At 40.9% G+C, this 17,513-nt stretch overlaps 1 protein-coding gene across 1 annotated transcript; it reads right to left on the bottom strand.

Moving 5' to 3' along the window:
- Positions 1-630: 630 nt before the first annotated feature.
- hmx3a (H6 family homeobox 3a) lies at positions 631-2,442 on the bottom strand (the record flags this gene model as incomplete). The annotated part of the gene is made up of 2 exons (XM_083987538.1): positions 631-1,259; positions 2,154-2,442. The coding sequence occupies 2 exons, from the start codon at positions 2,440-2,442 to the stop codon at positions 631-633; spliced, it is 918 nt and encodes a 305-aa protein (XP_083843664.1).
- Positions 2,443-17,513: the final 15,071 nt, after the last annotated feature.

Below are 17,513 nucleotides of genomic sequence, written 5' to 3'. Positions count from 1 at the left end.
ACAGCAAATAAACAAAAAAAAATATGACAACAAAGCCTCGTCAGTGACCAGATGACAAAACAAAACAAAACTTTTTTTCTCTCTCTCTCTCGGTTTGGTGGATTCATTCAGTGTATATTGCACATCATCGTGTCAGCAGTTGTGGACATGTGGACAAAATCAAGTGTGTTAGTGGTGTGTGTCAGTGGAGAGGTCGGCCTGCGCCTTAAGGCCGCCACGTTTTGTAAACAAGGTCGTTTTCTTTCTTTCTTTTTTAAATCACACACAGTTTGGCCTGATCAGCAACAACAGTCATGGTGTCAAAACTATAGGAAAGAAGGAAAGAATGTCAGACACTCATCAGGCAGTGGGAGCAGGTGAACTCCAGAGAGCTGATCATATAATAATGATAATAATAATAACAATAATAATATTAATGGGATTTGAATTGTCGGATCACGTGTAAACGGCACCCTTATGGAAAATGACACAATAGGCTATATTTGCCTATAAATAGGTCCACGTCGGCCTGCAGTGTCTTTTTTTTTTTTTGTCTTTTCATTTTTTCATTCTGTGAGTTGTACAAAAATATTTGTCCTTTTTTTTCTTCTTTTTTTTCTTCTCTTAACTTGATTTTGACCTCTGCTGTTTTCAAACCGGTCTCAGCAGCGGCACGGATGTGACTATGGGATGGGAGTAGTAGACGCCGGGGTGCGGGAAGGTGAGCAGCGGTTGGCTCACGGGCACGTTGGCACCGGCGCCTCCGCCCTCTGAGGCCGAGTTCTCGTGGTAGAGGATGGGCACTCGCACTATCCTCTGCGCCGCGGCGTGGCTCAGGTTGGCGGCCTCCAGCTCCGCGGCCAGCTGCCTTTTCCACTTGTTCCTCCGGTTCTGGAACCAGATCTTCACCTGCGTCTCCGTCAGGTGCAGCGACGCGGCGAGGCCGGCGCGCTCCGAGCTGCTCAGGTAGCGCTTCATGTCGAAGGTGGACTCGAGCTGGAACACCTGGCTGCGGGAGAAAACCGTGCGCGTCTTCTTCTTGCGGCACGGCTTCTTGTCGTCGTCTCCTCCTCTCTTCTTCCACTCCTCCAGCTCGTCTTTTTTGGCTTCTTCCGTGTCGCTCTCCTCCAGGATTATCTCGTCGCCGCTCTTGTTGTTGTTGTGCTCGTCGTCCTCGTCCTCGTCTTTGGCATCGGGCTCGGACTTGAGCACCAGGTCCGGAGAGTCTCTGTCCGTGCCCGAGGTTGGAGAGGAGTCTCTGGCTCCTGGTTTCTCGGTGACTGGGATGGAGGAAACAGGGAGATATTGTTATTATCACTGTAGACTGATCCTGTATAATTTTGTGCTTTTATTACGCCCTTTACACTTTATTAAAAAATAAATAAACTACTACTACTAAAATAATAAAAAAGTACCAGAAAATGTGACTTACGATAAACATTTTCATGTGTTCAAATTAATCTAAAATTGCATTTTAATTCGAAAAAATATAGGCTTGCTTTACTTCTTCAACATATCATCATATTACAGTCATTCTAACTTTAAAAAAACCTCACAGAAATCCCGTCTTTTCTTTGCATACTAGTGCCATTCAGCGTGTTTTAAATCCCACGTGAATAAATCACAGGAACAGGCTGTCAGTGGCCCTGGCCTCGGGGGTAAGATGTTGATAGTGAGCGCCAATAGACAAATCAAAAGCACGCTGCGCATCGTCACCCTCATCCGATGATTTCATGATGTCTACTTCATTTTATGCACAGTGTGTCACTTTATTGATCTATTATCCCGCGTCGTGGCATAACAAAATAGGCCTTCGTCGAGGACAAGGCGTCACATCTCTCTGTGGTGTGGTATAGCCGATAAAGGGTGGTTATTTCCTCCCCAAAACGCCTAAAATCAACTTTAATCGAGTGCAGTTCTCGAGAGGAAGTGCAATGACTGGTAACTGACAAGATGTTATGCGTAACAAAACCACAGAGGACACAGAGCTGACACAGCTAATGGTCTGATCGTTATCTTAAAAAAATAATCAAGTTTTCCCTCTATTATGATGATCAAGAAAAAAACAACAACACGCAATCTAAGGCTTAAGTGTGACGGTTACTTCCTCATAAATGACACTCTACATATACCCATCATGTCTAATAAATATTAGTTTTAAGCCTCAGCCTTACCTTCAGGTCTGTGTAGGTGGGCGGAGGAGCTGAGGGTGTAGGGGTACCACCACGCCGAGGTGCGCTCCAAGTAGTGAGCCGGTAGAGTGAACCTCTGTGCGGGCAGGTCAAAGCGTGGAAAGTGCAAGTCCCCGACTTGAGAAAAGGAAAATCCTCCCTCCAAGGCCGCCTTGGCGGCCGCCAGGACGGGCTTGGGTTTGGACGGTTTGCTATCACAGTTCAGCAGGTTCTTAATGAAGAAAGGAGAGTCTTTGACCGAGGCGCACGTCTCTTGCGTTGTCTCCGGCATCGCTGTGGTTGTGGTCTGGACGCAGAGGACCACGGAGGCAGGAATTAAAAGAAAAAAAAGAAAACCAAAACAACAAGTCTGACTTAGACGGACAGTCGATATCCGGACTGCGATGGAGTTCCTGTTTTATTCTTGTCAGCGGTTTAACGCGGAGACTCGGTTCACACTCGGAGAGCGCGTCAAAACACACGTCCGCCTAGGCTCGGAAAATAATAAAATAAAATGTTTGAGGCGTGAAAAAATGTAATATCATGGAGATGTCTCATTCCGGGGCTCTTTCGTCAAAACGCAAACTGTGTCCACCGTGTCAGTCAGTCTGGCGTCTGATGCTAATGATGAAATAAAAATGTCATCCAAGTTAAATGCGGAAAGTATAGGCGATTGGGCATGTACAATGGCAAATGGGATTAAGGGAGAGACGGTGAGGAGAGAGAGAGAGAGAGAGAGAGAGAGAGAGAGAGAGAGAGAGAGAGAGAGAGAGAGAGACCATCCTCCCTCTCTGTGCGCTCTGGCTGCAGGCGGTGTGCGCTCGCCTGTTATTGGTCTCATATAGTCCAATTAGGCAGCAAATGAACACAGGGCTGTTAGCGCCAAAAAGGAAGGTTTGGGATAAGCGCCGTCAGAACAAGCGGCTCAACACGCAACTAACATTAACAGTCAGACAGACACACATGGGCAGCAGGAGGTTTCTCACAACCCAGAGTTTTGTTTTCATATTTTAGAGATTTCTAACGCACTTTCACTGGTGGATTATTAAAATCCATTTTAACAAACAAATATAACTGCTAAAATATGACATATTTTAAAGAAATAAAAACAAAATAGCCGATATAGCTCATGGGCCTCATGCTTTTAAACTTGCATTGATGATCTAAGGCCTAATTGTGGTGTTTTATATTGTGAATGCGTTTAAATGAAAGAGCAAAAATAGTATCAAGTCCACCGGTGCGTACGTGAATTTGTGAAGTCTTGAACACCCAACTCATCAGCAAATAAAAAAAACCCACTATATCTAAACTATAAAAACAGAAGCAGAATAGAAATTAAAATAGAGGGGGGAAGTCAAGATTTTTGTTCTATTTAAATTTATTGTGCAACATCGTCACAGTTTTCATCCAAACTTGACCAAACAGTTCAACACAGCCTCGATGAGAGGTTATATATGGGCAGCATGTCGGCTGTGCAATCGTCAGATTTGTTCCCAATTTCTCGCTACTCAGAGACAATATGAAAAAGGCCTGAGATCAGGCTGCAGCTACTCGACGTGTCACCAATGGGCGATTAGATTCATATTTCTAATTCATTGATTTCCAGCGAGGGCCACTTCCACAATGTCTGCTGGTCGCGCAGTCATTTATTCCTCCCTAATCGATTTGGTTAATTCATCCCTCAGATTGCACTCTTTGTAAATGTGCTATGTATATTCACTCATTGATATTAATTGACTTGTTAAAAAAAAAAGGAAAGGAAAAAAGAAAAGCTGTTCATTGGTTGGACGCTGCTACAGAGGAAGAACGGGGAGACAGCGTCCTCTGTGGGTCACGTGGGTGAAATGCATGAGTGTGGAAGAAGCGTGTGTTGGTGTTTGTTGTCAGTGACGTTGTGAGGATAGAGGATAATAATTGCATTAAAAGGCTGCTGTCACATGGTGATGAGTCATTTTTAATTTAGAGGCAGGAAGTGGTTCCCCTAAAGGAATAATACAATTACTAATAATATAATATCTAAGGTGAAGATTAGTGTTTTGTTTAAGGTTGGGGGTAGACATGCATTGATTAGAATTAAGATTATAAGGAACAGTCAATTAATCTCTTCCAAAAGGACAAATAAAAAAACTTATAGGTGAGACCAAGGTGAGCCAGTGATGAGACTGTTTTCATCTAGATTTACAATATCTCTCCTATCAAACAGTTTGATTACATGTGTAACCCGAGATTTATCAATTCCAGTTGTAAATCATCATCGTCTTCATCATCTGGTCCTTTAACGCATTCATTAGCCATCTGACGTGCAGCCATAATGACAGGTGTCAGTGACAAGGTAAAGGTTGAGCTGGCTGCTCTTTTTTTCCCCTCCAGTGTCGTCTATAGTTCCTCACATGCACCAACACGTCTGTGTAATTAACATGTGTTATTCATTTAGCGAGCTGCTCAAGTGGAGATACCCTGTTACTAGGACATTAAGTGCCATGTTTCCGTATGCAGTCAGGATCGCAGCTATTTCAGGACATTCACACTCTGAGGTGGGAGCTTCCCTTGGTACAAAAATCCATAGTATTTAGACATTTGTGAATATGGGGACATGGACAACTCTAGAGTCTGAATCTTTGATTCCTCTTTGGGATGGGACAAGAGTCAGGGAATAGCCCATTTAGAAGATTTCTCTTAAATGTGTGGATCCAGGATATAAAAAAAAATAAAAATAAAATGTTGGTCATACATTTTTGACAATTTTGTCAGTTTGTCAGTAGATTACAAATATTCATGTATTAAAAGAAGACAGTATTGAGATGTGTGTTTGTACAGTTTGGTGCTGATGCAGGTAATAACCCAGATAATAATATGCAGTCACACAGCTCAACACATGTATGCCTGTATATTATGATTAATTGATGACTATCAGTTCACACAACAGATAATAAAACCACACAGCTGTGTTGGGTAAAGATTAAAGTGGCTATGTGCAGGTTTTTCTGCCCTCAAATCTATTTCAGTTTTTGCTGAGACGAGTGGGTGGTGGTGATGGTCACTTACCAAGAACTTCAGCCATTGAGCATTGACAAAACAAGAGGTTAACAAAAACCCTCTGAGCAGCACCACCTGCACAGGGCAAATTAGAGGCTACAGTGACTCGGTATCGGAAAGTGACGAGCTCGGCTGGTTAGCATGCTAACCTCAGTAGACAAAAAAGTGATAGATATAGATTAAAAAGGTCTAATAAAAGTGACGATAGATATTTATCATACTGGCCTGATGGCATTTCTGATCGTCAAAGACTGTTGGGGAGCACAGCAAGAATTATGATACAATTATACTTCTGGCAGTCCAACACAATTAACTGGGGATACAAAGAACACAACAGACACTAAACCTGAAAATAAACACCACAAACAAAGATCCTGTAAGCTCTACTGTAAAAAATATAGGAGTTCATATTATGCACTGATTAGAAACATGCAGTAGACATTGCCCAGAGGCTATATAGGCCCTGTGAATGCTCCATAAGTCTATTTTTGTTGCTCCTCGGGTAGGTTACTATGACTTTTATATTATTTATTTCAAAGCGCCCAGATATTGATTATTTCACAAGGAAAAATGACAAATGGCAGGAGGGAATGACACGGTCAGCAGGTTCTATTAGAGAAATGATAGTGTTGCTCGTGGTTTGTTAAAAGGTCCAGTTTAGATACTTTATAGGTTTACATCCATCATCGTCTAATGACCTATTTGATGAAAAACACGCGCTCTGGTGACAACGGCCCTGTGCAGCCAACTTCACTTTGTAATTGCTCCCATATTAAATATAGATTTTTGTTTTGATATCTTGTGAGAATTCCTTTCTGTGGGTCAAAATTGTGATAAAAGACACGAACGCAATGGCAAAAGCTCAGAGGGAGAAAACTGGAAGGAGAATGGAAGAAATAGGTGTGGAAGAGATGTCGATGGTGGAGCTGTGAGTTTGTTATTGTGAGTTTGAGGCACTGTTGGTGGAAACATCCAGAGCCTTCACTAACTTACTAAAAGTAGCAATACTGCATTTTATTGCACGTGTAGATTCTACGCTGAAAATGTGACAAAGGCAGCTATGCATAAATGTACTGTATCATTAGTTCTCATAACGTACTGTAAAATAAAATGCTTCCAGTGAGTGCTACAGTATCTCGGGATTATTGTTACTGATTTATTAATGTTGCTCTAAGCCTAGCATTTTGATGTTGCACTTGGTGGAGCCAATTTTAATGGCATTTTATATTGTTTTGTAGTTTAGCCGACAAAATGCATCATATTAAATTTTTTATTTTAATCTTGGTCTTCTAAGTAGCTACTGCGATACAGAGATGGATCCTTTACCTAGGAGTAGAAGCAGTGCTATAATCACTTTAGCCCTGCTTTAAAATCACTCTTTGGTAAAAGTATTTAAGTATCATTATCAAAACAAACTTAACATATCAAAAGCAAAAGGACTTGATAAAAAATGCTCTCTCTAATTGTTACACCATTACAGGCTATGATATTATCAGATTACCATTGCTGCTGCACTAATGAGTTAGCAGTAATTTGCTTTTATACTTGTTAAAGATGAGGTCAATTCCAACAACTAGTGACAGTTTGATAAATAACAGAGCATAACCATGTTTTGTATCTTAAGTCTTAGATTGAAAAAATAGTGGAATTGCGTACAAGTCGAAGACTCAACGTGACAAAAGGCGTGAACCAGTCTCATTCTTCAACAATGTATTGTGGTGTATCAGATTATTATGTGGCTTTTATGTGAAATCATGATCTGAGAAGTAACCAGGAACTCAAGCTGTAAAGCTGTAAATAAAAAGTAAAATATTTTTCCTTTGACACAGTACAAGGATAAAGTTGCATGAAATGAAAATACTCCAGTAAAGCACAAGCACACTGCAGGTACACTACTTGAGTTATTTTCCACATTCGGTTCTCTGTGTGTTGGGAATCAGTGAAATGAAAGAAAAAAACATAAATCTTAATAACTATTGATCACATTCTGTATCACTGCAATTTCTTGTGACAGACTCAATCTAAAAGCATGAAAATGATTCTGGCTGAGGCATCAACTGATGAAACACTGTCCATGCATGTGTATTGTTTTCAGTTGGTGTGAGTTTGTACTGAATTGATTTGCACAACAATATCTTGCTGTGCAACTGTGTTCACACATTTATCTCTGAAAGCTGTCCACCCTGTGTCCTTCTTGCACTTTTAACCGGGCACTCCTGTTGGGGACGAGCCATTAAACCAACGAAGGCCACACAGAGATAGCTTAGATTTAAGTATTGCATTTAACTTGTAAAGGAATTGGTGGCCCTCCACTGACCCGACAAGCTTTAATTGGGATTGTGCAGGTATCGATTGTAAGTGGCCAGGCGAACCTTGAATTACAGCCTGATTAGCTTTTACTCGGCCCCTTGCACTGGCCAGTCGAAGGAGCTCAATGTCATTCAGGTTGGAACACTTCAGCAGCCACTTGACTGGAGGGAATCCTGTTACTTTCTGTGTGTAAACAGGAAATAACATGTATTTAAGAAGGAGGGGGGGGAGGACAGCTGTCCTGACAAATGTATTTCCGTCACGAGGTTGGGATATTCCTTTACTGTATGACTAATCACTTTCATAAAGAGGTTCCGGTTGTTGGTGTTAACGAGCTTCTGGGTGAAGGAAGGTGAACATATCAAAATTTTAATACTGAATTATTCTGTGTTTAATTAGCCTATATGTGGTATAGCATAAAAAGAAGACGGAAGCTAAAACCAGTGATATGAACGCTATCTTGTTGTAACCCAGGTTTCACCATGATGAGTTGATGAAGACACTTAACTCACAGAGTGCTTCACTCAAATCTCAAATTAATGAGGTGCATACCCATCTCGAAAAACTCAGTTAATGAAATGCATTTAAAAGCCAATGAAGCCATTGACTTGCAGACTTATACCAGTTTTGGACACAACCCAACAATGCATAAAAGGCAGTTACAGGATTTGTGGGAGGTTTTCTAACAAAGAACCTGAGTTTTATTAAAGGGATAGTTCAACATTTTGGCAAATTGGCCCACTGCCATAATCCCTATTAGTTTTAGGAGTAGGTTTGTTTGCTTTAATTGTCGGTGCAAGTTATTTTTAGAATGGCGGAGCAGAGGCGCGAGCTGCTCAGAGCTATGCTACGGAAGCTAATGGGATTTCTTGGTTTCCCTCATCAAACTCATCAAATACACAATCCAACAACTCCAAAACGCTCTCGTGGACAAGTTGTGACCTGCACATTCACCACGCTATGAGATGATAACGGAACGATACGAGACAGAGTAGTTTTCGAGGCAAATGCAGAAACTGCTTGCCGAAAAACTGCACCCGAAGGGAACGCGCATCAGCGGATTTGCATGAATTTACCAATTCTACAATTTTTGGATGTTTTGCCATTTTTCCAGGTATTCACTGCCTGAAGGATCAACAAGATACACTTATTTCCTAGGCATTTAATGGCTTGTACTGTCTAATATGAATTATGATGAGTGTAGGTAATATTGCAGACAGAAATAATCAATAGCGAGGAACAGGAAGACCATACTTTGTTTAAAAGGTTTACTGTACCACAAAGGCAACTCCCTGATTCATTTTATCATCTGGCAAATACAACTTCATTTGTTGGTCTTTATTGAGCAATTACTGCAGATTAAAAATCCACAAACTAAAGCTATTTGGATAACTGATGATGAATTAATAGGTAAAAGGTCACAAAGATTTGTTTTTGGGTGCAACAGCTGTGGAAGCCCTTAAAGCCAAAAACAAACTTGGAAAAATTGCCCTGAAAAACCAAATCACTTTGCTAATGGGACTGACTCAATTTCCAATGATGTATTGAAGTCACCAGGATTGTTGAATTGTTTCAGTCTTGGTTTGAAAGAGGTATTTCACCCACAATAGTGCAAAACCGTTCCTAAACCTTTTCCTAAATTTTCAAATAATAAAAGACTTGTTGGGTTCCCAAATTAATTTCTAAAGGCCAGAGCACGTATAGATCATATGCAGTTACTTCATGCAATAACTAAGGAGAATATAACCAAATTAGTTTGTTTCATTGATTTCAAGGCAAATGCTTCGGGCAACAGGATTAACAGGGAACTTCTTCAGTATAGTTTATTAAACTCAGGTAGTCATGATAAGTTTTAGTATGCCACTACGTCTCTTTATCAAGCACCTGTTGTTGCAGAATGGTGTCGGAATGAAGAAACTTTATGGAGATTAGATTGCTTGTTTTTAACTTTCATTCAATTGATCTGCCATAAATTGAACAAATAGCTATATACAAAATAGATATCTTCGTTGTATGTTGGACACGTACATGACATTTATTGAAGCTAGCTGAGTCACCAGGTGGTAGCACAGGGATCTGTATTAAACAAAGTTGAACAATGAGCTAATCTGAGAATCCATACAAATCCAAAATGTACGTGCGTATCTTGGGCCTGACTATGCTCCTTGTGTTTAGGGTTTCATTGAGCAAGTCCTGTCACTGTACATAATAGAGTGATATGTATACATTTCATTTCAGTTCAAGCCATCAGGAATGGGAACCTCCAAACAAACATTTGAGTAAAAAGTCAAAATTGGCCAATTGCAATCCAAGTTGCAATCCTTTTTTTGTTGTTTGACTTCTTTGTTTTTCATATTCAGGTGATGAGGCACAAAATGAGGATTACAAAAAACTTTGAGTGGTGTTTGAGGATGGGAACATTTGTACCAGAACTAAAACACCAAGTTGAGGAGAGAAGGGATAATATTTAAGACTGTGCTGTATATCCTTGCACTTTCTGTGCAAGACAGAAGAGTACAAATACTGTATAACATCTAGAAATCATTTGGAAAATATGTCACTTAACATGTACCTTATGAGTAGATATGGGCACAGAAAGGATGTACCCTCCTTTTTTATCTCCTGTGCTCTCATTTTATCTACATTTTATCACTCCTTCTCTTCCTTTATTGTTTCTCAGAAGAGATGATGACCTCTGTAAGGTTTGGACGGAAACAGTCATAGAAGCGATGTAGCCCTTTTTCTCTATTATGAGCAGCTTCATCCGAGCCCTCCAGGCGCCCAGCCTCAATATCCACCCTCTGTACCTCTAAAAACTCTGCCTTGGATCGTCGGCTTTTACCCAGCCTGCCTGGATGTGTCATTACAACTGGGTAATCTGGAGAGGGCAACAGAAAAGTTCTCATCAGTGTCAGCCTGAGATATAGACATGGGCCGGGTAACAAATGGCCAAATGCACAGGCAGCAGAGCAGACCATCAATAAAGCAATTTCTTGTGTCATAACAGCCACGTTTTTCCTAAAGCCAGCCTTTCAAAACTTTTCCCTCTGCAAATCGCTGCAGCCCGACCATTAGAGTCCTGCCTTGTGAATTTAATGGATTCCGTACAAATAATATTCCGCCATAATGGAAAAGGTTGAAGTCACTGAAGACAGATGAAGTCATAAACACGTATAATTGAGAATCAAAGACCGATAAATTTTAAACTGCTATCCATTCTCTCTTTTTAGATGATGATCTATGTCGGCGTGGCTGCAGGAAAATGGAAGAGATTATGGGGGAAAATTATAACAATAAATTTTCTAAACATACACCTTGATTATGCTTCGATTTTTTGGAGGGGTAGAGGGCGAGGGAGGGGGTTAGAAAGAAGGCTGGGATTGCTGAAAGCTTGCTGGCTAAATGGCACCATAAAATAGGTTCCCTGCTCTTTTGCCTGCAGAGCGTAGGCATGCCCGGAGGTGTGATTTCCCCCCACCTCTAAATGGGGGAAATGAATTGTGTAATTTATTGCAAACGTGCACACAGTGAGATTAGATCAGCATATCCCATCAAAGGAACAACAATCAATCAGCCTCTAGTTAACAGCTTGAAACACATAAACCAGGGCACCTAATGGCTTTCCAATTTAACAGATTGATAGACTTATCCGGTCCTAAGGGATGAATTAAGAAAACCGGGTACTTTCACACAGGCACTGGCACTTTTGACAGGACCTTTTCCCCCCTCTAGCTTACTTACTGTCCTTACTCGTGAATATAGAGATAAGGTTAACCTGAAAATAAAGAGAAAGTCGGTTTTTCCTCTTTTTTCGCTTTTCTGTTTGAGAAAGCACTCCAGAGCTGATTTGTTATTCAGATGAGGCAGGAGTGGAAGTGTGTCAGATGTGGAGAATAGGCTCATTTTAATGGCCTGATTATCGCGGGTCATTTGGAACTGTGAAATCAAGGGAGCTATTCAAAGCCACTTAACAATATCTAAATGTGACCCGGGCGACCCATTCAACCAAGAATGTAGTTTTTTTTTTAAAGAGCTTGTTTGTTTCATATCTAATTAATCGCACCATTGATTCATGTAAACTCATCAGCGAAAAAATATTAGGGAGACGATATGGGAAATATGCTTATTTACTTTCTTGCAGAGAGTTAGATGAGAAGATTGATACTGCTTTCATGTCTGTATTGTAAATATGCTGCAAGCAGTGGGTTGGTTTAGCTTAACATGAAGACCAGAAACAGGGTAGCCTAATAGCGATTCTGGGCAAAGGAACAAATTAACTCATTATATCGTGAATGTTTACTCTGTAAAAAATTTACAAAAAAATTAACATAGAAGTTACAAGAAACACTTTCTGTAAACATTTTTTTGTCCATATTCAACAACACATTAGCTTAAGAGGGGCTGGTAAGCATTTTTTTACCCTCGGGCAGAGCCAGGGAAGCTGTTTTCGGCTGTTTCCAATCTTTATATAAAGCTATGCTAACCAGCTACATTTTTACAGTACAGGGACATAGGCACAGAATTAAAACTTTACATCCAACTCATGGCAGGAAAGAAAATAATATTTTTTCTGGAGATGATGTAACATGTGACATTTGCCAGACAGGCCTAACTGACGGTCCAGCAACTTCCTAATATCAGTGGGCTGGTACTGTATGTTTAAATGGATCTTTAGCAGATCTCCAGACTAAAGAGACTATTCTGAATCATTATCTTGACTGAATGAATCACTCGCTTTTAGAGAAGGGGCTCTTCATTGGAGACTCAAAGTACCATTTAGAGTTCAGCTGAAAAACTTGGTGACAGACTGCAAAAGCCACATAAACAATTATGATATAAAAGCCTGCTGCAGATATGTGGCTGCTGAGCAAATTCATCCTATTTTTATGAATACACTTCTACCATCAATTGATTTTAACGTGATTGTTGATGCTGCTGACGATTAAACTTATAAATATTTCTTGCGCAGGCCTGGTTGTGTACTGCACTGAATCTAACAGTCAACACTTTACATAGACAGTCTGAGGTATGTGCAATTCATTAGCTCAGAAATACTTCACAGTAAATGACAACAAATCTTTGATCTGAACTAAACAAAACAATTCAAATCAGGTAAGTGATTTGAAATGTCTAACTCTACAGTGGGCATCAAACCCGTTGAAACAAGGTTAACTGGCTGCACTGTCCTCCAAAGGCCTTGGCTCCAAACCCAGAGCCTTGACCCATGGAGAGAACTGGTGTAATGCACACTCAGTGTCACCATATTATCTTGTCCACATCCAAGGAGACAGCTGATCTCTCTGTGTCACTGCATAATTGACGAGCTGTTGCTATCAAGGATGTGATCCTGAGAGGGATGGGAAAGTGTTACCCTAGACCCCCCCCTCCGTGAGCGGACCAGAGGAACCGACTCGGGTGAGGCCAGAACCAACAGATGAGGTGCAGCCAACAGGCCATAACACGGATGTGACTGATGTGTGTGTTCCACTGCGATGTGACGGACCTCCACATTAAAGAGGAACTGGATCTTCTCGTCAGAATTCAGTATGTGATGGGCTGGGGTCAATTTCATCTCGACCCAGACACTTCAGGAGATGGACTGAGATTCAGCTCATGGGTCTAGAATGAGAATGAGCCGGGATCGATTACTGATGGATCAATAGATTGGCTAGTGAATAACAGCCCATTACTAACCAATCAAAACTAATAGCACTTAAACTGCCTCTTTTGTTTCTGCTGCTCCATCGGCTTCACAGAAAACCCGCAGTCAGCTGAAATGTAGCGACAAATCTTACAAAACGTGACAGGATAACAAACCCAAATGCAAAAACAGCCACAAGACTGATGAACGCAACAAGCTTCTCACTCTCTGGGTCAGAGGACAAAAATTGTGTTTTTCTACTTGACACTAATATTCGCCTCCTCCCTGTAGACACAAATCTGTCCGACCCTATTGTTTGGTCTATGAGTACGGCAAGGAGCGCATGATTACAAAGAGCGCCCAAACATGATTGCTCCCCTCCCTCGCTCTTCTCATGACGGACAGTAATTGGTGTTTGTTTGCTCTCTTTTCTCCCTCTCGTGTCGCGGGGTGGTAAAGGGTGCTATTACTGTCAGCTGATTAGTATGGCTCCTCTGCCTTTTCCAGCAGCTGTCAGGACTGCCTAATGAGTGGAAACCTGAGCAGAGACAAGAGAGAGGCCTGCGCATGCACACACACACACACACACACACACAGAGACACATACATTTGAGCATACACTGAGTTACTGTTAATGGAGATAGATTCATTTAGCATGCCTTCAGTGTACTCTTTTTTCCCCCAATTTTGTGTGTTTAGGTGAATAACTAAAGATAAAAATTTAAAAAATCAACTTGTTGCATCAATGTGGGGAAAATTATTTTATGTTTTCTTTGATAATATGACAGTTTACTGCGGGAGAACTGACTGGCAATAGAAAAGGTAAAATACATCTTTTAGGATAAGCATTTATGTAAAATAGTATTATGAGCCATAATCAAGCCTTGTAATTCCAAGTTGTAGGTACCAACACATATCTTCCACTATAAAACCCCAAAACACAAAAGACATGTCAACAAACTTTCGGTAGAATGGTTGGAAATATACCACTTGCAGGGGGTACATTATAATACAATCGCTTAACACTAACACAATCCATTCAGCTAATTTTATAGGAGCTTTACACTGTTTGTATCTAGTTTCTCATACGTAACAACACAGAACAGTGGATAATTTAGTCTATTAGCTTAGTACAGTATAATTAGCAGTGGAAGGTGGGAAAGAGTTTTGCACAGAGATGTTTTGAGTTTCTAGTTATGAAACAAAAATTACAGTTTTGTGGAAGGTTGTCAAGACAACAACAACAACAACAAGACAACAAAAGTAATCAAGTGAGTAAGAGAAATACTTAGAGCAAATCTCAAGTGGTCACATGATTGGTTTCTGCAGAGCAGCACAACAGCCATGTTAGATTTACTCTTAAACAACAGGAGACCAGAGGAGCTGTCAAAAATCTCATTGTAACTGGAGAGAGAAGAGAAAGTAAAGGGTGTAAGAAAGTAAAGTTATAATGTGTATTTCGTATATTTACCCTCATTGAAATAATAGAGACATGTGTCATGAAAGAAGGACTTTTTTTTTAAAGGTACTGATGTATTAAACTGAATACATTTATGTTTGTAATAATCTGCCAACTGAGTGCAGACAGAGAAATGGAGAAAGAGAAAAAACACAGCTTCATAGATACTGGATATGTGACCTAACTATATCAAAAAGTCCCTGAACATAAGATTAAATAAGAGTCATGAGAGTCATATCATCATTCTCCTCCTGTTTAAATAAAAGTGGGATACATGTGAGGGACCGGCACCAATCCATAATAGATCCTTCAAAATTGCTCTTTTAATACATCAGGCATTCACAGCAGCCCTTGACAACTCTATCTTCCTTACATCTTAACACAGCCCAGAGTCCTCGGGGCACCTAGGAAAATTAACCATTTAATAGCAATAAATAACAGAGTCTGAATAACAGGGACCTCAAATCAGTCTCTCTTTCTCTCTCACACACACGCACACAGTGACCTCACAAAGCTGGATTAACACCAAACAGCCCAACATGATGTTTTCTGACCGAGGTACGCCATACTATACATAACATCCTTCTTTTTCCCCACTCGCCACATGATGTGACAGGTTCATAGAAAATCCAACACGGTCTGTGGCTGGTTTCATCAACCACATGCATCCAATGTTTTTTTTCAAGCCATAATAAGCATTTAAATCAAACAAATTCATAACAAGAGAAAAAAAAAACTTGGTAGCAGTGACATAATGTACCAAGGTTAGCATAAGCAGTGGAATATATAAGTATATTTCTTTCAGTACAAATCTGAGGTACTTGTACTGTAGGTACTTTAAAAGAGTGCTGATTCATTCTTAGTTTGATTAGTTACTCTATTTTTACATGAAAAAAGTGAATTGTGGTTTTGCACTATTTTAGACTCATGCAACACTGTTACATCCTGGCATTTATCCTCTCTATCAATGGCGTTCCCATTAATACCTTCACCGTCTTTCCTCGGTTGGCTCCTTTTCCCTCTCTGACGATGTATACCGTTACTTTTGTATTAGTCAAATTGGAGCATTGATTATTTGTAGATACATAAGTGCAAATCAAATCAACATTGCGCGGGGACAGATGAGAGCTACCTACTTGTGCATGCGCAGGAAAAAGGGGGCAGTTATTGACCAATTGATTTGATGTGAAGGAGGGGCATTTTTTTTCCCACCACAGTGAAAAGACCTCGACTGCAAGGCCAGCAATCACTCCACCACCTCACCCCCAACTACAAATACCTCTAACACCCAACTGTGTCCTCAATCTCCACTCCAACGGGCCCAGGTATGCAACTTTTCCGGCACCACCGTTACGTATTTGGCTTTCTATTTCACTTTAATAGGGGAGAAATTGGCAACATATTCTTTTACAGCCCCCTGGCACCATTAGAAAGCCTGCTGTCACTTGGATTATTTATGAAAAACTATTTCATGCTTACTTACATTTGCCGCTTATTTTCCCCCAGTGTGACCTGCAGCAGATTTAGTTCCATTTCAAAAGCCTTAAAGCCAATTCTTTATGTCTGCAGGTCAGCCTTCTCGATTGAGTCGAGATTGAAATACCAGTGTGTAGTGGGAAAGGTATGGCAAGAGGAAACCAATAGTCTTTTATTGTGTGGAAGGCTACAGTAAAGAGAAAAGGAAGGTGAATACTGACAAAGGAGAAACGATAAGAGGGGTGAGGGCGGGGGGGAATGGCGGTGATTTTTAGGTGGATCTATGATTGGAGACACCTGCAGAAAAAAAAGGAGTCGATGCAAAAGGCTGCATGCAACAAAAGTTGAGGAGTGAATGGGCCACAAACATCCAGCTGCCTGTGAGCGGCAAAGACAACAAAGACCGGCCAAGAACTGAGTCAGCAAACTGGCAGAGAATGTAAAAAGACAAAAGACATAAAAAGAAAGTGGTCTTAAATCCGCAAGATTTTATATTTCATCCAAAAACATGTCAAATCCCTGTGCTTCTGTGGTGTTTTACACAGACTACAATGATAAACTCTGCTGGGAGGTTTTGTTTGTGATTTTTTTCCCCTCCCGCTGTGTTTCTCAAATCTATACTCATATTCTTGTCTGTACAAGGAAATTGGCAATCTTTGTCTTTCAACATATCAAATAAATCAAAATAAATTTCCCCACTAAGGACCTCGACAGGCCAGGACAAAACAGTCACACTCCCCTCTGCAGCATGCATCTATACTCATAACCCCATACAGTAAGAGATGGGGTCTTTCACTCTCCATTGCACACACACAAACACACACGCACGCACGCACACACACACACTTTTGATCTGGGTTTGGCCTGGTCTTTATACAGTGACCCTAATAAACTGCGGCGTGGCCAGGCAGGTTTGTCACTGTCACAGGTAAGTGATGTAATTAATGAGTGTGTAGCAGAGTGGATGGGAGCCGGGGCGTTAGCTTTTAAACACCTCTCCAGCTGACTGGGTTTGGGGAGGCCCAGCTGGACACAGCCAGCGGATCGATACGGGGTCAGGGGTCAGTCAACCCTCCCATTATGGCCGAGGTAGCTCCCATCATCGTCTGGCTAACGATGCCTGCAGGAGGGCCAGCCAGCGACAGAGCCACAGCAGCTTCAAACTGAGGCTGCTATGGTTCTTGTGGCTGAAGACCACAACTTAATGCTGTTAATGTCGGAGAATCCAAACAACTTCACCATGGTTGGAGATTCACTATATTCACTTGTCCTTTCTAGGCCACAATCCCTACACATTGGACTGTGTAAGAACTATAGTTGGTGGTAACCGTCAGAACTACAGTGCAGAACTACACACTACTGCACAACCTTTTTGTTTGTTATCGTCTCTTATCACCTGTTAAGAGGTCAAAAACGAGTACTATGAGCAAACTACAACACA

This window comes from Trachurus trachurus (assembly GCF_905171665.1).
Source record: "Trachurus trachurus genome assembly, chromosome: 15".
Lineage (NCBI taxonomy): Eukaryota > Metazoa > Chordata > Actinopteri > Carangiformes > Carangidae > Trachurus > Trachurus trachurus.
Note: the sequence above shows the minus strand (reverse complement) of the source record. Positions and strands in the feature narration are given on the sequence as shown.